This window comes from Phocoena sinus, chromosome 8 (assembly GCF_008692025.1).
Source record: "Phocoena sinus isolate mPhoSin1 chromosome 8, mPhoSin1.pri, whole genome shotgun sequence".
NCBI lineage: Eukaryota > Metazoa > Chordata > Mammalia > Artiodactyla > Phocoenidae > Phocoena > Phocoena sinus.
Genome location: NC_045770.1, coordinates 84234186 through 84260957, shown reverse-complemented (window position 1 = coordinate 84260957; position 26772 = coordinate 84234186). Strand labels below are relative to the sequence as shown.

At 44.8% G+C, this 26772-nt stretch overlaps 1 protein-coding gene across 7 annotated transcripts in view; it reads left to right on the top strand.

Moving 5' to 3' along the window:
- WT1 (WT1 transcription factor) overlaps nt 1-26425 on the top strand; it is a 52274-nt gene extending 25849 nt beyond the window's left edge. For 5 of the 7 annotated variants that reach the window (XM_032639525.1, XM_032639523.1, XM_032639527.1 and 2 more), the window contains 5 exons: nt 12299-12395; nt 14800-14950; nt 18683-18772; nt 19386-19478; nt 22042-26425. In XM_032639525.1, coding sequence (XP_032495416.1) covers nt 12299-12395; nt 14800-14950; nt 18683-18772; nt 19386-19478; nt 22042-22163 — 553 coding nt within the window. In that variant the 3' untranslated portion in view covers nt 22164-26425. The remainder of the gene's footprint in view (nt 1-12298; nt 12396-14799; nt 14951-18682; nt 18773-19385; nt 19479-22041) is intronic. The other 2 variants (XM_032639524.1, XM_032639528.1) reach the window with 1 other exon arrangement.
- The last annotated feature ends 347 nt before the right edge of the window (nt 26426-26772 follow it).

The following is a 26772-nucleotide window of genomic DNA, read 5'->3' as shown; positions in this document are numbered from 1 at the left end:
CCAGATATTTCATATGGTCTGATGAGGTGATCTAGGAGGACATGCGTTCCTATGTTTGTATGTGTTGAAGTAGGAAGGGAAGTCATGCCTAAAAATATTCTTCCCAGCAGTAGGAGCCAGTAAATAGCGTGGAGTTTTATTTTTGGAGGGGAGCTGTATTCTCCCCAAACTGTTATGGGAAACTAGATTTAAAATAGCTTCCAGCTCTGCTCTGAGTGTGAAATAAGAGAAAAAAGTCAGTTGGAGGAGGTTTGTATACCATTTCAAGTCGTGAGGAAAGCTTGATGGTTCATAATGGCTGATTTATACAAGCGTTGTTATCAGGCTATTAACCACTAAGCCTGTATTCCCTATTAAATAGTAGCTAATGACTAGGCTGCGTGGAAGTGAAAACATATGAGCTGTGACTATAAAGAAACTTTCTAAAGAGGAATACAAACAAGTTTTAGCAATAATAGCTAGCATGGTTGGAACAAGTGAGCATCTTCCAAAAGGTAATATATTTTTTTAAATGAATACATTAATTTTAATTTTTTACCTTTTTCTTGATGTCATTTCTCTGAGTTTTGTGTCTATCATGAAATGTGGATGGAGGGCTATTTTTATTTATTTACTTTTTTAACTTTTAATTTTTATTATAGTATAGCCAATTAACAATGTTGTGATAGTTTCAGGTGCACAGCCAAGGGACTCAGCCATACGTATGCATGTATCCATTCTCCCCCAAACTCCCCTCCCATCCAGGCTGCCACCTAACATTGAGCAGAGTACCCAAAAGGTAATACTTTGAAGGGACCTTTTGCAGTACTCACTTATAGGTATTGTGTTTTGATATATTTGCTGAAAAATAAATCCAATTACTTCTAGATAACTGTTAGATTATGTATTATCAGGACTTTTTCTACAGCAAGTGGCAGAACCCTAGTTGTAACTGGCATAGGTCAAAGAGGGAATTTAGCGGCTTATTGTATTGTGTTTTAAAACCCCATGTATGAAAAAAAAAAAAAAAAAAAAAACCCATGTATGGATTCAGGGGCTGAGACAGTGTCTTTAGAACACTATTTCATTGTCCCTTGTCTTTGCTCTCCTCTGTGCTGGCTGTCCTCTCAGACAGGCTCTCTTCACTGTGGCAAAAATAGCTATTTTTTGGCACCTGCAGCTTCACAAGAAGACTGCCTCCCTATTGGTTCTTCTCCACCAAAAGACCCAGGGAAGCCTCTGATTGGCCTGGATTGGGTAGCTAGAGAATGCAGTGGTCTGATTGGCCAGGCCATAGGCATGTACTCACCCCTGGAGCCTGAGGGTGGGATTAGAGAGAGGTGGTTCCCTGAAAGGAGAAGAGGCTGTGTTACCAGAGGATGGTGAGCAAAAAGAAAAAAAGATACTCAGTAGAGAATTTAAAAAGTCAGAGTTAGTGAAAGTGGGGTGAGTCCTCTTCCCCTCCAGATATGATGTGGAGCTGGATGCTGCAGGGATGTACAAGACCTGGATAGAAAATAAATGAAGGATGGAGTGGGCGGGAGGAGCCTTCTTTCTAATGCTCATGGGAAAAGTGTTCATTAAAAAGTACAATAGTTAGAATTATTACCATAGTATAATTTTTAATGAAAAGTGACATAAAATATATTTAAATTAAAAGTAAAAAACTTGTCTTTTTCTTGAGGTCTGAACTGAAATGAAACACCTGAGGACAGGAGGAGAGTAAATATTTCAAGTAAAAATATGGCTGATTGTTTTCTGTAGACTACTGAGGAAATTTTATACTCATAAGTTATCAGATTACAGATATTGTGTTTTTTTTAAACTCAGTCAAATTTATCTTGGTCGTTTCATTTTTAGATTCTACTTTCTATGCTGGATTAGTAAAAGAAACTGCATCTTTCAGCCTTTCCCTTTATGTTCTCAGTAGCAGAGTAATCCTTTGTTGTTTGTATTGATATATACTTTATATGTATTATCTTATGTATTTATGTGTTGTATTATGCATCCATGTATGTATACATTATACATCACATATATTTATATACACTGATTTGTTGTGCTTCCACTATAAACGATTAAATCACACAAAGAAAAGAGGATGGCTCGATGGCATTGCTGATAATATTTGTGCAGAATTTTATTTAAATATTGCCTGTAAACCATAACACTCAGGCAAGAGAATAACATAGCATTTGTATTGAACTAGAGGTAGTTGTGCTAGGTCGACACCAGCTCTGAATATGTACAAAAAGATAATTCTATATCTATTCATTTTCCCAAGTCAGATTTTATAAATGGATATGAAAGTGAGTTTTGAAATTACTCTGGCTGTAGGGAAATTACATTTGCTTTAAAGTAAAGCTTTAAACCCAAGCATTCTGATGTGACCACTGAGGCTTCCGCGGGGACTTCTTGACTCTAAGGCCTCTAGAACTGAACGGTTCAAGTCCGGCTGTCTCTGGCTCATCCTTGCGCACGGTGAGCATTTGCGCAGGGGCTTATTGTTTTGTTGGTTTTTATTTTGTTGATTGTCCTCTCTTAAGTCTCTTTTATGCTGCAACTGCCCTCCCCGCCCCCACTTCCTCTTTTTTTCTCATGTTATGATTTGTTGAAGATGGCAGGTCAATTGGTCAGTAGAATATCTCACAGTCAGGATTTGGCAGATCCCTTCCTCTTATAGTCTTTTGACTTTGGATGTCCATGCCCTGTATTTCCTATAAGTAAGTAGTTAGATCTGGAGGCTTGATTAGATTTGGGTTCCTTTTTTTTTTTTTAGCAAGAATAATTGAGGAGTGGTGGTGTGTTCAGTCTCATCTCTTGTGTTTAAACTTTAAGGAAGCACACTTTTTAAACATGGTTCCATTGATCTTTTCCCTCAAAACTGACACCCTAGACAGGGATGATGGTTCTCAAGGCAGGCAGCAAAGTGTATTTTCAACACCAAAAGGAATCAGGCACCTAAGCATCTCATATATAAGCCTGAGTAGCAAAGGTGGAGAGAGAAGAAGGGTTGATGGGTAAATTCCATTTTCTGGATACACAAGAGTATGAAGTTTTCCCATGTGCTTCTGTTTAAATCTGATTAATTCTGCAGAGGTGAGAAGACAGAGGTGAAGAAGGGGGGATGCCCACCTGGCCAAGGGTTAGAGGTGGGAGAGAGAAATCACAGGTGGTAGTTTCCCCTTTTTGAATATTCTTATCAAATGCTAGTTGCCCTCAAAAGTCTCTTTTTAAAAAAAAAACAAACAAAAAAAAACCTCTTCTGTTGATAAGGGATTTCAGGGCAGCTCTGGTTTTCCTCATGTGTAAAACCTCAATTCCTTTTTATTAATCTTCTCGTGCCTGTGAAATCTCAAAATTAATCATTTCTAAAGAAGCTACTCTTTAAACATTAAGTTTTTTCTGGGCCGAACCTCAATGTACAAGTTTTTAGCATGAATAGGGCTCATAATTTGTGTTAGATGAGGGACATTTTTCTCTTTTTACAAACTTTCTAAGGTCACATGTTTATGTATTTTAAAGCTGTCTAGGAAGAGCACACTTTCTCAAGATACATTTTAATGCATTTTCAAGCTGTTTAGGAAAATGTACCATCCATGCCACTGCCAGAAATGATGTGGTGAGATGTACGCTTTGCTGATAACTGCTTCTGCTTAGTTTATTTTCCCAGTTAGGTAGAAAGAAATTTTCTTGTAAAAATTGTCCTCAGTTTCAACTGCTCTATCGCACATAAGCAGGCCACTTCCTGCAGTTTACCTGGCGCTCTCTTATACCAAATAAATATTGTGCCTCTGAGCAGAAGCTGAAGTATGCTGAGTGCATATTTTGAACTTGCTCCTCCTCCCGGCCCCCATCCTCCTGTCCTACCCACTCCTACTGCATTTTTCAAACCTCCACATGTAGCTAATTTCATTCACACCCCTAGAGAAAAGAGCTGGGAATTATTCAAGTGTCATGCTGATAGAAGTGAACCCAGGATGGGCTTGCACCACCAGAATTGTCTAGCTGGTTTCAAAGGAAGAAGAGCTACACTGACCTGGACGCAAACCCCATTTCTGCCACTTGCCATCTATCTGACTTTAGGCAAATAACTCAATCTCTCCTTAAACCTCAGTATTCTTTGCTGTAAAATGGGGATAATACTATTGAGTAACATTTATTGAGGGCATACCATGTAACAAGCATTGTGCTTTACTTACCTAACCTCATTTGACCTTATAACAGTCTAATGGCGAGGGTACTGTTTTTCTCATTTTACGTGAAGCTGAGGCCAGGGAGGCTAAGTCATTTGTCTAGAGTGATATCCTTAATGACTTCTAGTGTTGTGATAAGGATAAAAGTATATGTTTTATAGATCTCAATCACCAGGCTTATAAGAAGCATACAAGAAATAATTTCTGTGGTTGTTAGTCACCTAATGCGTATAACCATAGACCTGAACTTTCTTTGTTTTTTGTGGTACGCGGGCCTCTTACTGTTGTGGCCTCTCCCGTTGCGGAGCACAGGCTCTGGACGCGCAGGCTCAGCAGCCATGGCTCACAGGACCAGCCGCTCCACGGCATGTGGGATCTTCCCAGACTGGGGCACGAACCCGCGTCCGCTGCATCAGCAGGCGGACTCTCAACCACTGCGCCACCAGGGAAGCCCAACCTGAACATTTTGTTAGGGTAAAGTTACTGAGTGATATTTAACTTTTGCTCCCCATATAGCTTAGCTCTTTGGTTTTCAAACAAATGTATAAAATAGGTCATTGCTTCATTTTGTAGAGGATGAATCTCAGTCACAGAGGGTTTAGATGACTCACCCATGACCACAGAGCAAATAAATGATGGAAGTGGGCCTGGAACACACGCCTTCAGATGCAGAACCCATGTTCTTTCAGACTAGTTTTGCAGATTAATCTGGAGATAAAGGATCCAGGTTAATTTAGCTCTGGCAAATGTATCTGGAAGAAACCAAATAAATCCAGTTCCTTTGGTGGCTGAATAATGACCCCCAAGGATATCCAAGTCCTCATCCTTGGAACCTGCGAATGTTGCCTTATATGGCAAAAAGGGACTTTGCAAATGTGACTAAGTTAAGGATCTTGAGATGGGGAGATATACTAAACATCTGAGTGGGTCCTAAGTATAATAAGGGTCCTTATAAAAGGAAGGCAGGGCTTCCCTGGTGGCGCAGTGGTTGAGAGTCCGCCTGCCGATGCAGGGGACACGGGTTTGTGCCCCGGTCTGGGAAGATCCCACGTGCCGCGGAGCAGCTGGGCCCGTGAGCCATGGCCGCTGAGCCTGCGCGTCCGGAGCCTGTGCTCCACAACGGGAGAGGCCACAACAGTGAGAGGCCTGCGTACCGCAAAAAAAAAAGGAAGGCAGAGGGAGATTTTGACTCTAGAAGACAAGTAGGAGATGTGATGCAGGGAGCAAGAGGTCAGAGTGATGTAGTGAAGTGAGGAAGGGGCCAAGGAATGCAGGTTAGTTCTAGAAACTGAAAAAGGCAATGAAAGAGATTCTCCCCTCGGCCTCCAGAAGAAAATAGCCCTGCCAACACCTGGACTTTAGAGCAGTGAGGCTGATTTTAGACTTCTGGTCTCCAGAATTGTAAGAGCATAAATTTGTGTCCTATTAAGCCACCAAATTTGTGGTAATTTGTTACAGTAACTATAGAAAATAGATACACTTCAACTTACTGCACAGCAACTGCATTTTTCTATCTGTAACCTCAGTGCTTAAGCCTACTTTCAAATGGACCAGTGACATTTTAGAGGTAAACCGCTGACCCCTGTAGATGGTAACTTACGGATTTTGCTCTAGCAACGCTGACCATTCCTGCTGTTCAAGTACAGCATCCTTTCAAGCTTTCAAGGGTTTGGAAGATTCTAATACTCAGTTCTCAAAGAATCAGGCACATCCCCACCTCCACTTTGTTGCCATGTAGGAGGAAGCAACAGAATCCAGGTGGAATTTTCCAGTTCGCGGCTTAAACTTCACTGCTCAACCTTTAAAGCAGAGGTTGCAAATTGGTGGCCCTTAGGCCAGGGGTACGTTTTGTTTGACCTGACAGTGATTCTTTAAAATTTCAATAATTTGCCAGAATTTAAAACTCAGGTGATCTCATATAAAAGTCCTGATTTCTGACTTTTCTGGAGACTGGAAAGATCTGACAACAGAGTTTATGTGATCGACAGCACTTGGCTGGTAGAGTGGGGTCCTGGCTGCCTCCTTTGAGCAGGGGGTGGGGTGGCTGTCCCTGCCAGTTCGGTGCCATCTTTCTCTCCAGGGCCTTTGTCATTTATTTTTCTCACTTACTTGGTCCCTGTAGGTACCTGAGTTTGTGACATTGCTTTAAGGAAAAAAACCCAAATCTGTATTCTGACCAGTTTAGCAAAATTATTGACCCTTGGCCAATAATCTGGAAATTCACGGAGAATTAGACTTTTGTCTTAGTTTTAGTCTTAAATGAGGCAAATATCTTAAAGTAGGGGAAAAAAAAAACCCAGTAGATTCTGGAACCCATAGAGCAGTGAGAGTAGCATGAGTTGTTGGTAAAGCTATTAAGCTGGATTTTGGAAAGCACATGGGGAAGAAAAGAGAGATTAAGAACGTATAAAAGAAACGAAATTGAGCTATTTGTAATGAGGTGGATAGACCTAGAGTCTGTCATACAGAGTGAAGTAAGTCAGAAAGAGAAAGACAAATACCGTATGCTAACACATATATATGGAATTTAAGAAAAAAAATGTCATGAAGAACCTAGGGGTAAGACAGGAATAAAGACACAGACCTACTAGAGGATGGACTTGAGGATATGGGGAGGGGGAAGGGTAAGCTGTGACAAAGCGAGAGAGAGACATGGACATATATACACTACCAAACGTAAGGTAGATAGCTAGTGGGAAGCAGCTGCATAGCACAGGGAGATCAGCTCGGTGCCTTGTGACCACCTAGAAGGGTGGGATAGGGAGGGTGGGAGGGAGGGAGACGCCAGAGGGAAGAGATATGGGAACATATGTATATGTATAACTGATTCACTTTGTTATAAAGCAGAAACTAACACACCATTGTAAAGCAATTATACTCCAATAAAGATGTAAAAAAAAAAAGAACGAAAGTATGTTAATCATATGCAAGGCAGTGCTCAAGTCTATTCTAGAATTACTAGTCTCAGTGGAAGGTCACTAATGTAATGGATCTTTATTGCAAAAAGACATCTGAAAGTTAACTTTTGCTCCCCATATAGCTTAGTTATTTTTTGATGTCCTTGTGGATAAGATCATTAAGAGCCAAGTGCTTAAATGAACGCTTTGTACGCTTTGTGCCTAGTTGAACAATAAAACCAAAGGATCTGTCTTAAGTATCTTTATCGAGCTGGTGAGTGGCTTCTCACGCAGTGCTCCGGGCCACGAAGGAAGCAGCAGTTGCATTACTCAGCCTCCTCATGTTACCACTGGCTCTTCTCCCCACCTGCTGGACCCATGGCTGCCCTCATTACACCTAACTGTACCCCATTGTGCTCTCCCTGATTATCTTGGCCGAAGAGTCAACAAATCCATTTCCCCTGTCATTCAGCCAAGTCCATTATCTTATCTGTCAAAGAGAAATTTATGAGGCAACAGAACAGAAAAACATGAAAACTTTTTATAAAGTACCAATTTTTTTCCCTAAGAAATTCCAGCCTCACTCAGGCTTGGTGCATGTGCCTTTCTGTGTGTAGTGCCAAGGTTCCTTTACTTTCCCCTCATTACCTGGCTTGGAAGGTAGACCCAGTCACTGCATGCATTTCTACCCTAAGGGAGATACGGGGTCTCTCAACTGCTTGGTCTGGTGGGATTCATGCTGTCCTCTAGAATCTGCTTTCTGATATCAGCTTCATGAATGATAACACCCTTGTCTCTGGGTCATGACCAATTTTTACCCCACAACTATCCGGGGCTCTGTGATTCCTTTATTTGAAGGGTGTATCATTGGCCCCAGAAGTCTCTTCTCTAGGCTGATAGCTCCTTGCCCTTTAATGGTTTCAGACCTCTAGGAATCCTACCTTCACTCCTATTTGGTTCATCCACAGCATACTTATTGGAACTTTTAAAGTCTGATCTCTTTGGGGGTAAAGCTTTGTTTCACTTCACCATTTAAGCTCGCAGCTGGGTCTTAACAATAGCTATTGACCCAACGGCAGCTGCCATCTTCCTGAGCTTTTCTGTCTCAGATTAATTCCTGCTTATGCTCTGTTGGACTGGACCCCATCTAAATGACCAGATTCTTTATGATGGCTTCCCTCAGGTTGCCCTATGGCGAGACCTTCTAGGATCTTATCACTGCCTTGGATACCAGAGAATAACTATACATACTGTTAATATAATAGTTCCCAACAACAGCAAGGAAGAGTTTTTCCTCTTGTGAAAACAGAAAAGATGCTTTTCAAATGTTGAGATAACATGAAATGGGATGGAAAGCAAATGCTTTGGAAGCCAAATCAAAGAGATTTCAATAGTTGAGGATAGCTTGCTAAAAGAAATAGAATGGGATTTGAAGGATAAATGTGTAGTCCTGAATTGCAGTTAAAAAACAAAAATCACGCCTTCAAGTTCAAGGTTGGAATACCTGCCTTAATTGTGGTTTGTGCTAGGGTGGGAGTTGGAGATTTTATTTGACTAAGGAAGACCACTCTGACCTGAGTGCTAAGACGGCGTGTGCTCTTAGATGTGTTAGCAGTACTCTGTCCAGGTTGAGAAGGGAAGCCCCAGACCCTCTGCCCAGGGATTGAGCTCTGGCAGCCTGTGGGCACAACACATTGTATTGACTAGCATACTGATTTTGAAAAATTCGGAATGGAATCTCTTTGGGTAAGGCATATACTCTCCAGTGTTAGGTATTTATGTTATTTCTCTGTTTCTAAAGACTTTTTAAAAAATTTTATTTTTGGCTGCTTTGGGTCTTTGTTGCTGCGTGTGGGCTTTCTTTAGTTGCAGCGAGCAGGGGCTGCTCGTCGTTGCAGTGCGTGGGCTTCTCATTGTGGTGGCTTCTCTTGTTGCAGAGCACGGGCTCTAGGGCGCTCGGGCTTCAGTAGTTGTGGCCCACGGGCTTTAGAGTGCAGGCTCAGTAGTTGTGGCTCATGGGCTTAGTTGCTCCGTGACATGTGGGATCTTCCTGGACCAGGGATGGAACCCATGTCCCCTGCATTGGCGGGTGGGTTCTTAACCACTGCGCCACTGGCGAAGTCCCTCTAAAGACTCTTGTGATCCTCCTTTCTCAGTCCCTTATTTAAATACTGTTCACGGGTACCGGGGTCCATCCTAAGCCTACACTTTGAGAGGGACTTCATAAAATGAAGGGGATGAAGAAGAGGATGACCTGGAAAGCATGGAAATTAGATGCCGGTTCACACTGTAGTTGTGAGAGCCACCGCTCTGTAGTCTGGAGAGCTGTCTTCAGGTACCTGAAGGATTGTCATGTGGAAGAGGAGTTAGATTCAGTCCATCTCTGGGAATTTTTCAGGACTACGCACCTTACTTCAGTCACAAAGTTGAGAGGATACAGAGGGGAGCAAGTCAGTCTGTCTGTCTTCAAGGCCAAGTTTACCATACAGTGGAGGAGATACACAGAGACGGCTGTAAATTAGTAATACTCTCTGGTTCTCCAGAAGACAGAAATGAGGAGGCAGATTTCTGCTCAGTTTAGAAAGCCCTTTCCTAACAATTAGAGCTCTCCCCAAGTGGAGTGGGCTGCCTTCAAAACTAGTCACCAGTCCTGTTGTCCAGCTCATGAGGATGAGCTGGAGAAGCGTTGAATGGGGGTCAGGGTAGATGATTTTTCTGCCTTTATTAATCTATGGTTCCGAGTCCCCTGACTTGCTTTCCTTTACTTACCCAAAGAGAGTTATTACCATACTGAATGCCCACGGGTTGTACTCAGTGTTTTAGGCAGACCACGCTGGGAAGAGTGTGCTGTTGCAGGGTTTCTACTGGGTGGAATTGCACTGGTGAGTTTGTCTTATGGAGACACAAGAGCCGATAAGCAGGGACCTGGCTGGTTTTCTTGTTCACGGACCTGGTAGAAGAATCTAGTGGCGTATTTGGTAGGTACAGTCTTGTTGCTTCTTTTGTTTGTTGGTTGCATCTGGCTGTGAGGATTATGACATCCCCTTTGAGCGGTGCAACACCTCATTTACTGGGACAAGTATCCTGAGAGAAGTCTATTTCCTATGTCCTGTCCCCACCCCGCTCCAAGAATCCAGATAACATCCAGAGATTAGCTCCCAATACAGGAGATTCCAAGTTCTTCCTCTTTGATGGTGGAACTTTAAATAAGTCAGACTTCTATCGTCGGGTGCCTAAAAATCCCTCAGCCCTACAAAACATGTGAGTCACGTTTTGGCTCCATGCAGAAGGCTAAACCAAGCAAAGGCAGCATCTCTTCACAGCCTCTGAGGCAAAATCTGGCAGCACCATTCTTTATTTTTTTTGCAGTTCATGGGCCTCCCACTGTTGCGGCCTCTCCCGTTGCGGAGCACAGGCTCTGGACGCGCAGGCTCAGCGGCCATGGCTCACGGGCCCAGCCGCTCCGTGGCATGTGGGATCCTCCCGGACCGGGGCACGAACCCGCGTCCCCTGCATCGGCAGGCGGACTCTCAACCACTGCTCCCCAGGGAAGCCCTAGAGTATAGTTGATTTACAACGTTGCGTTACTTTCTGCTGTACAGCAAAGTGTATCAGTTATGCATATACGTATATAATCTTTTTTAGATTCTTTTCCCATACAGGTCATTACAGAAAACTGGGAAGAGTTCGCTGTGTTACACTGTAGGTCCTTATCAGTTATCTGTTTTATATATAGTAGTGTGTATATGTCAGTCTCAGTCTCTCAATTTATCCCTCCCCCACCCCCAAGGTAATTTTTTAAGCGGCTTTATATATTTCACATACTATACCATTCACCCATTTGCAGTGTACAGTTCAATGGTTTTAGTATATTCACACAGTTGTATGACCAGTACCACAATTTGAGGACATTTTTACCAGTCACTCTCCATTTCCCCTCAAAATCCTCAGTCCTAGGCAACCAACCACCCATCTACTTTCTGTCTCTATAAATTTGCCTGTTCTGTACGCTTCTTATAAAGAGAGTCACACAACAGGTGGTCCTTTGTGACGGACTTCTTTCTCTTAGCATAATGTTTTCAAGGTTTGTCCTTGTCGTGTACCAGTACTTCATTCCTTTTATTGTCAAATAATATTCCATTTTAGGAATATACTATATTTTCTTTATCCACCGTCAGCCAATGGACGTTTGGGTTGATTCCACTTTTTGGCTGTTGTGAATAATGCCGCCAATAAACAATGTATACAAGTTTTTGTGGAGAAATATATCTTCATTTCTTCTGGGAATATACCTAGAAGTAGAATTTTTGGGCCATATGATAACTTTATGTCTAACCTTTTGAGGAACTTCCAGACATTGTCCAAGCAGCTGTACCATTTTACAGAGGCGTTTCATAAAAGCTCCCCGTGGTGAGTCTAGATACGATTATACTGTGCTGCTCATGTGGGCTGGAACCCTCTCTCTGCCTCATCTGGAAGTAAGATAACTGCAGAACAAAGATCAGCTTGTACCCGAAGGGGAGAATACTTTTAGAGCAGAACATCCGCCCCTTCCAAGGTGTTCTTTTCAACCTTCTCCATCCCTCAGCTCTTGATAGTAGTCCAAGGTCAAATGAGCTCTGACTAGAGGACTGGTCAGAGGAAGGAAGGAGGAAGATAACCTATGCACTGTCCACCTAGGTACGGGTTGGCTGCAAAGAGTTAAGCTGATCTGGAAAACTGATCTGTGGGTTAAGTGGAGCAGAGCCACAGATGTGTAATCCCCACTTCTGAGGATGTGACATCTCTTCTTGTAAGTGTCATCACTTAGTTGGTGCTATCTGGTAAAAACTGAGTCATGAGGTGCCGACAAAAATTCCTTGCACTCAATGTGAAACTTGAGGCATCTGCTCATTCCTGAGATATTCACAGCTGTCAGCCCCGTTTTGATGGTAAACAATTTGCTGCGGATGAAATCCTGCACTGTGACTTTCCCCCGCTTGTTTGAGAGAGGCATAGACCCAGGTGGTGTGCCCTTGAGAATCTGAGTGTGAGGGTGACCCGAGGATTGAGCAACCCCGCCTTTCACAGAGCCCTGTTGCCAAAGCAGCCCCAGTGGAGGAAGACAGAAACCAACCATATCGTCCCAGGAGCTTTTAAAGAACATTCCTTCCGCTGCAGATGTGCGTTTCCAAAGGGTGCCTGTGAACCAGCCTGAGTCTTGTTCTCCCTTCTTTGTGTTTGCAGCCACGGCACGGGGTACGATAGTGATAACCACACCACTCCCATCCTCTGTGGTGCCCAGTACAGGATACACACCCACGGCGTCTTCAGGGGCATTCAGGTGAGTATGCAGGGGCCCCAGATGCCTCTTTCCTTCCCAACAGTCTTTCACTTCCTTGCTGAAGGCCGTTTGGCCCTGGTAAGTCTGTTCCTAATTGTAGGCTCCTGTGACAGCAGGGACCCCCTCCTCTTCCACTGGGGCAGGTTAGGGGCCTCCTCCTCTCCAGAGGCCAGTTTGGACGTGGCCGCCTCCCTGACTCAGACCAGGATGCTTCCTGCAGAACCCCTTACCTTCCTCCTTCACTGCCTTAACTCACCTTCTCCCGGGTGGGCCGCGCACATCTTGTATCGGGGGGTAAATGAGCTTGAATTAATGACCTGGACTCTTGACTTGTAAGGAGACTTGGTCTGCAACGTAAAGTGCCCAAAGTTAGAGTCTATCATTGCTAATAATAACAATAATAACAGCACCATGTATGGCTGGACACTTTCTATATGCCAGGCATTGTGCTAAGTTTTATACGTGGGCTTTCTTTTAAAGATAGGATTCATTTTTTTCGAGCAGTTTTTAGGTTTAAGGAAAAACAGAAAGTACAGAGAGTTCCCATATCCACCCCTCACCCCATCCCTTGGTCTCCCCTGTTATTAACATCTTGTATTGGTGGTACATTTGTTACAATGATGAGCCAATATTGATCCATTATTAACTGAAGTCCATAGTTTACATTAGGGTTCACTTTGTGTGTTGTGCGGTTCTAAGGGAGAGTAAAGAAAGTAAAGTAAAAAGGCTGACGTTTTCTGAGAATTCAGGAAACTCGAGGGAAGGCCACCTCCAGGGAGCCTCTTTTCGTTGCTCAGAACCACGCGCAGCTACCAAGGGTCTGTGTTTGTGACTGTGGCATGTGACTCCGTGTCTGCAACATGAGGAACGGCTGAGATACTTTCACCGGCCTAGTCAGCACACTAGAAACAAATTGTGTGTGGGCCAAGTCCTCACGTGATGTGTGGGGCAAGCGCTCTGAGATGTCCTGATTAATGTTTCCAGAAGCATCATGGTGATAGAACAGCGTGCTCCCTCATCTCAGGCCTTCCAATGGTGGGAATAAAGGCAAGGGTTACAGAAATATGATGGAAATCAGATGGAAATTAGACAAGTACCGTCAGACTCTCTTCCACCAGGACTGACATTGACAACTCAGATTTATAGCCTATTGCCGTGTGTGCTGCCTTCAGGATGAATTAAAGGAAATGTAAAAAGCTCCTTTTGCCTTCCTTTCCACCAAGCGCAGTTTGTCAGACTCGCTGTCATGGCCTCTGATACACTCCAGACCAGTCGGGTGTTCATTTTCTGCTAGAGTAGACCAATCGGACACAGCTGGCTCACCGTTTAAACTTAGGCCACATTTTGCCTTTAGGCACTGTGTCGCCCATCAATAGCAGAGCTATATGAGACTACTGTACGTTTTCTTCAAAAAGATCTCACGGTGCAAGGCAGTGTGAAATAGGAACGCAAACAGGAGCTTGGGGGTGGTGTGGGAAGTGCACAGGGCAGGAGTGCGTTAAGCTCAGAAGTGTTTCCAGGTCTTAACACAAACTATGGCCGTGCTCTTGGGCCTTGACTGCACATCTGTGAGAGCACAAGGGATACAGTGATCCCTCAGGCACTTAACACTGTTCCTGTCTATGACTCATTGGTCCCAGGAGCCTAAGGGGCTTTTGCCTCACTGTTTCCCTGTAGCTCCTTTTCATGGAGGACCGGCCATGCACACACTCACTCACACAAGGTAAGGGGGATCAGAAGAATGCCCTGAGATGGACACGTGGAGTGGATGCAAGGCGGACACAGGGTTTCTGAGTGTCTCTAGTAAAGGATTGCCCTGGCTACACCATGGCCCTCCTGGAGTTTCAGCTCCCCTCGCAGACAGAACCTCCATATCCCAGGAGCTCCTTCTTCCTTGTCATTTACTCATATGTGGAAGGTCTGCTTAGTTGGGGGTTCATTTAACATCCTTTGTTTTTCTCTACTAAGGACTTCCCAACCCATTGCAGATTGGACCCAAGGTCATGTGGCCAGGGAGGGAATAGAATAGAACCTGGAGCTTTGGACTTCCAGACCTCACTGCCTCAAGAGGAGAAGCTGAGAGACAGGATGGATTGGGAGCTCTTCCAGTCACCAGCGTTTCTTTTCCAGATGCTCCAGATCAGCAGCACCAAACAGATTTTATTTCAAGTTCCCGTTCTGGTTGATAGCCATGATGATGTTAGAGCACTGCATTGTAGAATATACTGCTCTCTCACCCATTAGTGACATCTGCTGCGGGCGCCTCGGGTGTGGCGGGGAGTGGCTTAGGCCTCACATCCGCCATCCCTTCTTTGGGAATACTTCAACGCTCACTTTCCTTGGGACCAACGTGAATGTTCACATGTGCCTTAAAACCTCCGTTTCTCTTACACTCTGCTTGCAGGACGTGCGGCGAGTGCCCGGAGTAGCCCCGACTCTTGTTCGGTCGGCATCTGAGACCAGTGAGAAACGCCCCTTCATGTGTGCTTACCCGGGCTGCAATAAGAGATATTTTAAGCTGTCTCACTTACAGATGCACAGCCGGAAGCACACTGGTAAGTGCGTCCACTGTCCAGCCTTGGCTCTGGTGGCCTTTGGGCAGCGGTGGCCCAGGAGCCCCTGCTCCTGGCTCCTGCGCTGCTGGGACACAGGTGATTTCTGGGATGGAAAGTAGGTGCTGCTTTCAAAGATCTGGCCCAGGTGATGGGAAAAGGATGCCAGGTCATTTTGTATCCTGATTGTCCATCCTTTATTAAAGAAGGGTAGAGCAGAGTAGGTGGAGAGAGAATCCCACAGAATTAAAGAGACCTGTGTTTGAATTCTGGCTTCACCACCAGGTGGTGTGACCTTGAGCAAGTTACCTAACTGTTCTTCAAATTTCACTTACCTCACCTACCTTATACAATGGTTGAGACTAGATTAACTTCTAAAATCAAATTGAATTATAGGAGTTAGAGATGTGAAACATACAGTTCCTATGTTAATAGGTCTGAATAGATGATAGTGTTACTTTTATAATTCTATTAGTATCTTTTAAGGGAGAGGAGCTAGCCTGGGAGCTTGGTAATCAGATGATTCTGAGAACTTGATATGCAAGGTCATCACGAGACTTAGGAAAAGATAGTCCAAAGAAGAACTTAACTGCTTGGGTTAGTAATAACCAACCAGATAGGAATGGGAAAATGGCTTGTAGGTTTAATTTTTGTTTTTAATCTTTAAAAAAAGGGATGATGATTTTTGATGATGTTTTAAAGAAAACTGGATTTTCCCACAGGTCAAGGGGTCTGCCTCTGGGAAAGAGAGAATTGGCCATGTGCTGTTGTTGGCTGCCTTGAATGTGAACAGCCATTTCACAAATGTCTGCTCCTGGCCTTGTGGGCACTAGGTAGGAGTGTGGCTAGGTCTCCCCTACAGAAAAGCCGGGCAAAGCACAGGCTTTCCTGCTGGGGAGTTGCTACCATTCTTTCCATGACAGAAGGGAAGCTACATTGTTATGATTACCATTATTATTTTATTGTTACTGTGGACTTTGCTTTGGAGAAGCTGGAGAAGAAAGTGAGCTGCATTCAGATCTCTTTAGACCATTGGTCTTTGCTAAGCCATTGCGTCTGGAGGATGCAATTCTGGCATAGACCTGAGTTTGCCCTCAGTAAACCACTTGCTTTGGAGCTGAAGATGAGAGAACTAGTTGCATGTTATATTTTTACATACTTCCCCAAATGGGATCATTTGAAAACTATCTGTTAAGATTATAAGGCAAATGATAAGGTAAAGTTCTGCCTAGACGGATGTAATACATTGAAGTTAATGTGGTTGTAGAAATTTTAATGGGAAAGAGGCACTTAGAAAACAGTGAGGGTTAGATGTCTGTGGGAAGGGAAGGCAGTGGGCAAGATAGTCATGACCCAGACCCGCTGGAACCTTTAAGAAAAAGATAATCATGACCCCCAGACCCGCTGGAACCTTTAAGAAACGCTTCCTTGGGCTTCCCTGGTGGCACAGTGGTTGAGAGTCCGCCTGCCGTTGCAGGGGATGCGGGTTCGTGCCCCGGTCCGGGAAGATTCCCACATGCCGCGGAGCAGCTGGGCCCGTGAGCCATGGCCGCTGAGCCTGCGCGTCTGGAGCCTGTGCTCTGCAACGGGAGAGGCCACAACAGTGAGAGGCCCACGTACCGCAAAAAGGGCGGGGTATTTAACAACGCTGAAGTCCCCTTCTTAAAAGAGTGCCATCTTTTTGTATTTATTTATAATAATAGTACAGACTATTATGTTAAGTATTTTTATATTAAATACTTTCTATGTGCCAAATTCTCTACATGCATTATTTCATTTAATCCTCACGCACAATTATCCGGTGGTAGGATATAGGGAAGCGGGACTTAAACTCATGACTTTCAACTCCAAGTCACAGGCCCTCTTCTCAAAGAGTCTGTGGTCTGTTTTGGAGCCAAGACATACACAAATGAAAAGGGACACAGAGTGTGTGAATCTGGAGGTGCTGAGAAGACTTGCTCGAGTGAGCGTCGTTCGTTTCTTGGAGGAGGAAGGGCTTGGGTTAACCATCAAAGGGTTGGCAAGGTTGGGCAGAGGAAGTAAAGGATGAGCAGAAGCAGAAAGGCAGAGAAAAGACATGAGACTGAACAGGAGTGTTGCTTTTCCCAGGTTGAAGAGGTGAAGCTTAAGTTGCTGGGCTGGATATCAATAGAAAGTTAAGGAAAGGCTCCTGCCCTCAGGATTTTCCAGCTCGCGGCAGAACTCGACCTGGACACGGCCCCATGTTAGACATTCTGTAATAAGTTCTGTGATGAGGGAAGGAAGGGCTTTCTGTGTGAACATGAAGTTTCCAAGAAGGCATCGCAGAGAAAGCGGCGTTTGTGAGGGACGTGCAGTAGAGTTTTTGATGGGTTAGGAATCCGGAGATAGGGATGGAGGATGTTTAGTGTGAGCAAAGTACAAGGCAGTTTTTGGGAATGGTGAGCTCTGTATAGCAGGAATATAGATTAATCAGGGAAACAGAGGGGGTCATGAGGCCAGAAGGGTAACCAGGCACTGCCCAGCAACAGAAAGAGCCGGCTGATCCTGGGAGGGCTTGCTCTCCATCCCAGAATGCTGGTGACTCAGAATTCTCATAAGAAGGTGGGATGGCCCAGGGTCACTCAGTGCATTCAGAGGGCGCAGTCCCCAGGATTTGGCTGAACTTTCTCCAGTGACGACAGGGGTGAGGCTTCTCCATTCTGAGGCAGGAGGTTGTGTAATCCCACTCCTGACTTCTCTTGGGTAAAGGGATACCGAAAACTCTAAAGGCTCTGGCTCCTGGTTTAACTTGAGCACCTCACAACCATGCAGCTGTTTATGCCTGACTCAGGAATGGGAAGTCAGTAGCAGAGAACACCACATCTTCAGGCCATAAAACATAAAACACTTACTTCACGGGGCTGGCTCCGAGGCACATCTATCCCAGAATTCTGCCTCAGACTCAGCCTAGGACTTAAGACTGCTTTGGTCTATTATTTGTTGAAATATTCTCTACCAGTACTTTCTGAGCACTGTCTCTGTGCTAGGCACTGGCCTAAGACCCTTATGTGGAGGGTCTGCTGTAATCTGCTTATAAATCCTTGGAAGTTGTCGGATTATTGGCTCCACTTCACAGTGAGGAAATGGTACTTCAACCAGCACTTTAAGTGGAAGAGCTGGATGTGACCCCAGTGTCAGACTCCAGAACCTGAATTCCCTTCACTTCTTTTTTTAAATTTATTTATTTTTGGCTGCGTTGGGTCTTGTGTTGCCGTGCGCAGGCTTTCTCTAGCTGCAGTGAGTGGGGGCTACTCTTTGTTGCGGTACGCGGGTTTCTCACTGCCGTGGATTCTCTTGTTGCGGAGCATGGGCTCTAGGTGCTCAGGCTTCAGTAGTTGTAGCACGCGAGCTCAGTAGTTATGGCACCCGGGCTTAGTTGCTCCGCGGCATGTGGGATTTTCCCGAACCAGGGATCGAACCCACGTCCCCTGCATTGGCAGGTAGATTCTTAACCACTGCGCCACCAGGGAAGTCCCCCTCCGTTCACTTCTAACGCATCCTTATTCACGCAACCCCCTTCTATGCCTCCTGCCCATGAGTGTATGTGTAGGCGGGCCTTTAATCTCACACTGCGGTTGGCAGCCCATCCCTGAAACCTTCCACCCAAGTGCCTTCAGCATTTTGGGATCCCTTCAGTCCCAGTAAGAGAAGTTGCCTCTAATGAGATCTTCATTTCCAGTATCATTTTCAAACGGAATATGTGTCTTCCCCCAGGTGAGAAGCCATACCAGTGTGACTTCAAGGACTGTGAGCGAAGGTTTTCTCGTTCAGACCAGCTCAAAAGACACCAAAGGAGACACACAGGTTTGTAGGCTCCCTTCTCGTTGCTGGCAGTGTGTTCCCTCGGGTCATGGTTGATTTTGTGATTCTCTTTATTGTTCAATATGGATGTGAGAGGGTCAGCCATTTGTTTGTTTAGTTTCTCCAATAATTTTTCCCCCCCTAATCTCTGGGGATTTACCTTCCCTTAAAGGGTGGGGGAAAGAAGAAGAAGAAAGGAAAGAAAAAGAAACATCCCATATTTCCCCTGAAAACCACAGAGCCATGATATTCCCATTAGCAATTTGCTGTTGATACACTGAGTGTCAGTAAAGAACATGGGTGGTGGAGAGCAAAATCCCATTTGTAGTGTGTGATTCACTTTTTCAGTCTCAGACACAGCTGAGAACTTGGTGAGAAGCTGGACGTTTGTGGTTAAACCGTAGTTGTTCCCAAGACCACAGGTCTTCAAAGATTACTGTGTAGAATCAGGTGGTTCCTGCTGGGCCTGGGGTACTGGGGAAATCTGAGGGCGAGGCAGATACTATAGGCGTGGCTGGAGATGCCTGGCTCCTCGGGCCACCGGGAAGCAGGACTCGTGGGCCTTGCTTTGCCCCACATGGTTAGGGCCACGGCTAGACCTTCTCTGTCCGTTTAGGTGTGAAACCATTCCAGTGTAAAACTTGTCAGCGAAAGTTCTCCCGGTCTGACCATCTGAAGACCCACACCAGGACTCATACAGGTAAAACAAGTGCGTAAACTTTTCTTCACATTTATTTTTCATTATTTTTTTAAACTACTGTTGAATGGAGTTGCTTGTGATGAGAGAGACTGGAGGAAACAAGTGTAAAAGTTCTAAGCAGGTTTAGATTCAGTGGAGAGAAAGCACAGCGCATGGCTATCTTTAAATAGCAACATTGTTTAAGAAGGAATGAGGGTCGGGGACACAGAGCATAAGAGATGTGAAAAGAACTCTTTTCTTGAGTGTCCAGAATGAAGTGAAGAGATAAGCTAGGTCCCTGCTGTTCCCAATTTGTTGCATCACATTTTTATCAACTCAGTTTGATAGGATAATCAACCTTACAGAAAAACAGCAAAAATTCTAGCAAGCCAAACACTTATTTTCCTGAAAGTTTGCGTTTCACAGCACTATTTTCAGAGGACTGAATCTTTGCTCTGCTAAAAGTTAGTGTTGCAGGAGCAGTCATGGTTTCTGCCAGACCCATATCAGCGTGTGGGTATTATTTCCTTTGTACTAGAATAGAGAGGGGAATAGGACATTAATTCACTGGCTGCTGGAAGTTTTTGCTTCTCCACAAGGCTGGTGTGATTTGTAATGAAAATAACACCATCTTTGTTGTGTGTTTTCTAGCTTTGGAGGGAGGGCCAATGCTTAGGTTATCTCATTTTATCTTCGCAACATCCTTGGAAGAAGAGGAGGGTAGGCACGTTTTATCCCCATTTTACAGATGAGGAGGCTGAAGCACGTGATAAAATGACTTTGTCTAAAGTCCCAAAGCTAGTAAGTAGCAAACCCAGTTCTGTTTTCTCCCAGCCCACCTACCCACTGCCTTCTTTGTTGGGGAAAGAGCCTGGGTTCACCTTGCAGCCCAGGGAGGATAGAGAATAAAGAAGAGACCCAAGGTCAGCAGAGTTGAATTCCATTGAGAGACTGAGGAGAATGATGACTGGCAGGAGGAGAGGTTAGGATTTGTCCATCAGGAGGTGTTCTTTGACAGCATGGCTGGCAGTTGGAGGTGGGGGGGCGGACAGGAACCAGATCAGAAAGAGCAGAGGAACAGTGAGTAGGAGGTGAGGGAAATGGGAGGTCATGAGCCCCTGTGGAGTCCTGGATTCTCAGCCCCAACAGGCTGTACGTACTGACAGTCAAGGCACCTGTGCCCCAGAGTTGGTGGGATGGGCATCTCATTCCGTTACTCACGTGCCTTTGGTGTCACTTCTTTGCCTTCGTCCTGAGCTCATAACTTGGTGGGAAAGAGTTATCATCGCTTGTACCCTGCCCCCTACCCGGTGCATATCTGTATATGTACAAAGTGATCTATGTCACCAGCAGATTGTTTAATGCTCTATTTGACTGGCTTCCAGTTCTGACCCTGGAACAGCGCCTCTCCTGGGACATTTCTCAGTGCTTGCCCCATCCACTAGTTCTCAGAGAAAGCAACGTGGGACTAGCCATATCCTGAGAACATCCCCAGGTGGTACGGGAATAGGCTCCTGCAACGTTTTTACTTAGGATAAAGCTATGGCTGTATTTCCATTATGTCGAGGTCCAATGCATTGAGGTATGTTGCAGCAACATGTGTGGGCTTTGGAATCAGACAGACCTGGATTTAAGTCTTGCCTGGGTCTGCCCTCACCAGAGGTCCAGCTTCATCTGTAGAGTGGGGATAATAATGCCAGCCTTACAGGCTGCTGTAAGGAGTACATGAAATTATATATATATGTGTGTGTGTGTGTGTATATATGTATGTATATATATATATTTGAATATATATGTATGTATATATGTGTGTGTGTGATATCCCAGCACAAGGCTTGGCACGTATTAGGCATTCATAAATGCTGGTTATCTTCCCTATCCAAAATGAGGCTTGGAAGGATCTTCTGAGGCCTCCTTAGGTGGAGAAGCCTCAATTTTTTGGCAAGCTTGTTAAAAATCTCAAAACCGTGCCTCAGTTAGAATCTTCTGTATAATGGGTATTATGCTGAGTAACCCTTTAAGGTGAAAGAAGCAAATACCGTGTGCACTGATGTCAGTGATTTATTTAAAAAACACCCAGCCCATCCAGAATATCTCTACAGACAGAGATATTAAAGCTACAGTCACAGCTCTGCTACTGGGTGGCCGTCAATCAACAATATCCAGGGTGATGATCCTGAGGCCCTTGCCTCCCAATTAAGCTCAATTCCCTCCTTAAACAGCAAAGGGGAAACATTTACACAGTTCACAAAACAGTCTAATGGCAGGGGTTTTACCAAATGTTTTTCCCCCTTAATTAAATATGAATTGCCCAGACATTTCCATTAACTAGACTCCTTCTTTCTCTCCCATTTCCCAAGTCTTCTGACTCAATGACACTTTATAATTGTCACAGTATTTTAATCCTTAAGGCCCCAGAGGTGCTGCCACTTCAAGGCTGCCTGTGAGATGGGCCCGATTTGTTAGCTTAGGGAAAGAGTTAGAGAGAATCTGGAGTGGGTGTCTCGTGATGATTTAATTTGGGCCTTTGATGCTTGAACTTGCGCCCCATCTCTCCACCGCAAGTGTCTCTGACTGGCCATTGTGTCAACAGGTGAAAAGCCCTTCAGCTGTCGGTGGCCCAGTTGTCAGAAAAAGTTTGCCCGGTCAGACGAATTAGTCCGCCATCACAACATGCACCAGAGAAACATAAGCAAACTCCAGCTGGCGCTTTGAGGGGTCCACGCCAGGCACCGCTCTGTGTCTCGGGCAGGACAGTGTGTGAACTACTTTCAAAGCTGACTTTAGCAGTCCTCCTCACTCGCCTCTCTAAGAAGGAAATGGAGGCTGATCTTCTTCATCCAGCCTCTGAGAAAGATGCCTGTACTACTGGATCCTACCAGGTTTGCCCAGAGGAGTTGGTCTCTACTTAGCCGACTTTTAGTTGACTCATAAGGCTCTGGAGAAGTGGCTGTCAGCGTCCAGTTAGTGAAAAGCCCATTGCCATTTGGTCTGGATTTTCCACTGTTAAGAAGAGCCGTTGATGGTAATGTTCCCCCCTGCCCCTTCTCCCTTTATGCTCATTTTCATGGGGAATGGCGTCGTTGTACCTTTTTCCATCATAGAGTATTTATAGGCCAGGGCATGTGGATGTGTCTGCTAATGTAAACTTTGTCATGGTTTCCATTTACTAACAGCAACAGCAAGAAATAAATCAGAGGGCGAGGCACTGGGGGTGAGTCCCGTCCGACATTCCGGAGCTTAGGCAGGCCGCTAACCTGGAAAGCAGGATGTAGCGCCACCAGGCAACTTTTAAAACTCAAGCATTTCAAGCCGCTGAAAAAAGAATCAGAGCTAACCAGTACCTCTGCAGAGATATCTAAAAGAATCTTTTATCATTCAGTTAATTCAGTGTAACATTAGCACAATGCTCTTAAGAAACCGTGCTTGAGGATCTGAGATTTTGTTTTCGTGTTTCTTTTTGACTTTTCTGAGTTGTAATCGTATGCATCTTCAGAGATGTACTTATCTCCTCACACAAAGGAAGTGGAATTCATTTTTATCATTTGGGGTGTCCTTAAGAGTATACAGACCACACTGGTTATGTGGCTTCAAGTTGTAAAAAATTAAAGTGACTCTAAAAGAAAATAAGGGCTGGTCCGGGATCTCCACTGATAAGACTGTTCTTTAGTAACTTAAGTAACTTTGGGTCTACACGTATATGTGAAAAAAAATGAGACTTACTAGTGTGAGGAAATCCATTGTTTAAAGGTGGTTGGGTGTATGTGTGTGTTTTGTTTCTGTTTTTTAAGGGAGGGAGTTTATTATTTACTGTTGCTTGAAATTATTGTGTAAATATATATATCTGATAATGATTTGCTCTTTGACAACTAAAGTTAGGAAATGTATAAATGTTAGATGCATCACTGTTTTGGTGTTGATCTTCCAACATATAACACTAAGTAACACTAAAAATGTAACCTGCATTTTTCACTTCGCTCTCAATTAAAGTCTATTCAAAAGGAAAGTGGTAAGATTCTATCAGCTGTATTGCGTACAAATCTTGAGGACAGTTGAGCCTCTTTTAAACAGGTAAGATGCTGACGCTGACATCAATGACCGCTTAAGTCTGTCCAGGTCCTGACCACTCGTTCTTTCTCTCCGTTGAACCTCAGGTGGTAATTACTGGTCATAGAAGCAGCCAGGGAGTACCGCCTTCACCTGTCATCATGCCATGTGGATGGCACGGGGGGAATTGTATTTTCAGAGTCATTTTCATCGGGCTCTCATTGCATCACTGCTTACTCCAGGTCAGCAAAAGAGAGCGGAGAGATGCAAATGATAACTGGTCTTTTTTGAAAAGTTCACTGCTATACACTGCAATCAGGAGAGTATAAACTGAACACCTAGGACAACCCAATTTACAATCGTCGTTGCTATAAATTAGCTCAGCAGGTTGGAAACTGCTTAAGACTTTCCAGGGCAGCCGAGTGTGAAAGGCAAAGATCTACGTTATCTATAAACTATAAACTCTCTTTCTGGTTCTGGTGGATGGTTTTTCAGTTGTAAATAAGGAGATTAATTTGGTGCCGCCCCTCTCAACTCCGTTATCTGGGAGCTTGCGTGCATTCCAGGCTTCATTTCTTCATTTAAAATGTATCTTCAGCAGACAGCAGCTCACAACAGAGACTTTTCTGCGTTGAAGTGCAGCTCAAAGTTTGGGCTGCCTAAAAGTCAGGTCCTGAGGCCCCTCTTGGTTAGCATCTGGCTCTTGCATCACTGTTAATTATAGCCAGTGTAGTGACTCATTTGTATCAGCAGTTTTTATCTTTTCCTGCCAGAAGACGGCATTTCTCTGGAGAAGCTCAGGACGAGCATGGCAAACGTCAGCGAGTCAGAGCGAGCCAGGTTTCACAACAAAAGCAGTCACATTGTTTCATCTGCGCTAGGAAGCCCAGAGATTCTCACGCTACTTTAGCAGGTTAGCTTGCAGTTAAGGTCACGGGCTTTGGAAAGCAGACCAACCTGGATTCAGATCCTAAGTCCTCAGTTTCCTTATCTGTGAAGTGGGGACTTTTTGTCCCTATCTGTCTGATAGGGTCGTAGTGAGGATTAAATGGTGGGGGGAAAAGCATGAAAGCATCTAATACATCGCCAAGGCTTCATAGGCATCATCTAGGAAAATGATTACCTGAGAACTCATGCTAATTTCCTTTACCTCCCCCCTCCCCCCCGCATCCTCTTGCAGTGTCCAGACATCTTCATGCAAAATGACAAACAAATCCGTTTCCATATACTACAAACCAGGGTTAAGGTTTGCAGCAATAGGGCTCTTGTCAGCCTCCCCACAGAGACCACATCTATTTGCTTTGTGCCTTTTGTAACACACCCAGTGGCATTGAGTGTGTGTTTTGAGACCCGTGGAGTTGACCACGAGCAGATTGTCAGGACGAAAGCTGGTCAGAGGGAGCTCTCTGTAGCTCAGGCTAGAGTCTATATGAGGTGCAAAGGTCAAAATGTACATTTTTCCATCTTGCTTTAGTAAAGTGTATGGTCCAATATCTTTAAAAGGCCACCTTCAGCCCCCCAGTGGGTCTTCCCAGGCTGTCTCACCCCGGCACCTCTGTAGCACTTAGAGTACATAACATTCAATAGTATTTTTTATGGGTATCATGCTTTCCCACCTAGGACCATCTACCTATAAGGTAGACAGGACAAGTATTATTCCCACTGTACAGATGAGGAAGCTGAGGCTCAGTGAAAGTAGTGGCTGAGGCAGGACTTGGTCTAGGTGTTCTGTATCCAAGTTTTCTTCCAAAACGTGCTCGGTGATATAGACATGCGCTCTGCTCCATGGTTTCATATCTACAAGTCGTATCTTCCTAACCATGTGTGAGCTTCTAGAGGAGTGGATCGTCTCCTTTCCTGTGTTACTTCCTTGAGGACTTCTCAACCTTTAATATCGATAGACATTCCCTGAGTCTGTTGAATCACAGACTCCTATTCTGAAGTTCTGGGGTGGGGCCTGAGACTGCATTCCTAACAAGCTCCCAGGTGATGCCCACCCTGCTGGTCTGTGGATGACACTTTACAAAGACCTAACGGCTGAGCTCGAGAAATACTTGCTATAAGGTGACTGATGAGTTTTGCACCTAACACTCCTGAGACTGTCCTGAACCTTTTTCGCCTGTAGAGAGCGGCCGTGAAGATGGCCCGGGGCCCACTGCGATGAGCCCCGGGGCTGTGGGACAGGACATTGGCGCTGAACGCAGTCAGAAGAGCTGTATGCAGGAGAGTCCATCCATGAGGAGCTTTGTTTCCAAAACAGCCTGACCGTCCTCTGTCAGTGACTTTCCCCAAGCAAGGGAGACCCCCTCCCCCAGGTAAGGAGAAGGTGGTACACGGTCCCACCTGCATATCCAGTCCTCACACCTCACTCAGGTCACATCTCCACAGCAGGCCTCTCCCTCCCTGAGGCGTGCTTTCCAGCACCCACAAACTGAAACCTCGTGGCTTTGGAGCGGATGTACTCCCTGTGAGCCAGGCAGGAATTCCCCACGTCTCATCCCTACGAGGAGCCACTTGCTTAGCTCTTTGGGTACCAAAGGGAAAAGGGAAAAGGAAAAAGGCAATGTCTTCCAGAGCCCTGTCCTCCCTGCAGGGTGTTTGCATCGCTGATTTTGGACTAACAGATATGTCAGGAACAGGTGTAGTGGTGTGTGTGTGTGTGTGTGTGTGTGTGTGTGTGTGTGTGTAAATGGAACAGTAGTTCCCAGCTAGGGGCACTTTTCTTCAAAAGCTTGCAGCAGGCAGAGTGGCTCATAGAAACTTCTCACGGGTGAATGTATAAGAACTACAGTAAGGGAAACAAATCCCCAAGAAAATATGAAGGTCTTGGCCGTTTTTATTCAGATCTTTGCTTCTAGTGACTATTTTATTGTATTTCAAATGATTGAAATCCGCACAAAACTTAATAAATAAATGTAAGTGATACAATGTTGATGACCACATGGTCTGATTTCTTACACTGAGAAAGTAGCTGCTTCAGTGGAGGGCTCTGGGCTTTTCTCCATCTTTCAAGCAGCCTTGAGAAGGAAAGAGTGAGCCAGGCAGCATCGGAAGGGTCATCTCTCAGAGGGCTGGAGATCCACCCGACCAGCCAGCAGACAGCCATATGCAGTCAGGACCTCCTGAATAAAGTTTTGTTTCAGAGACTCGTGAGGGGATGAGCACAAACTTTTGAGGTTGTAGATGCAGGAAAGTCAGTGCCTTTAAGCACACTGTGAAAATCAGCTAGCTATGGGTGGGAGTCTCAGACAGATCTCAGATACAAGCAGCTAAGGCA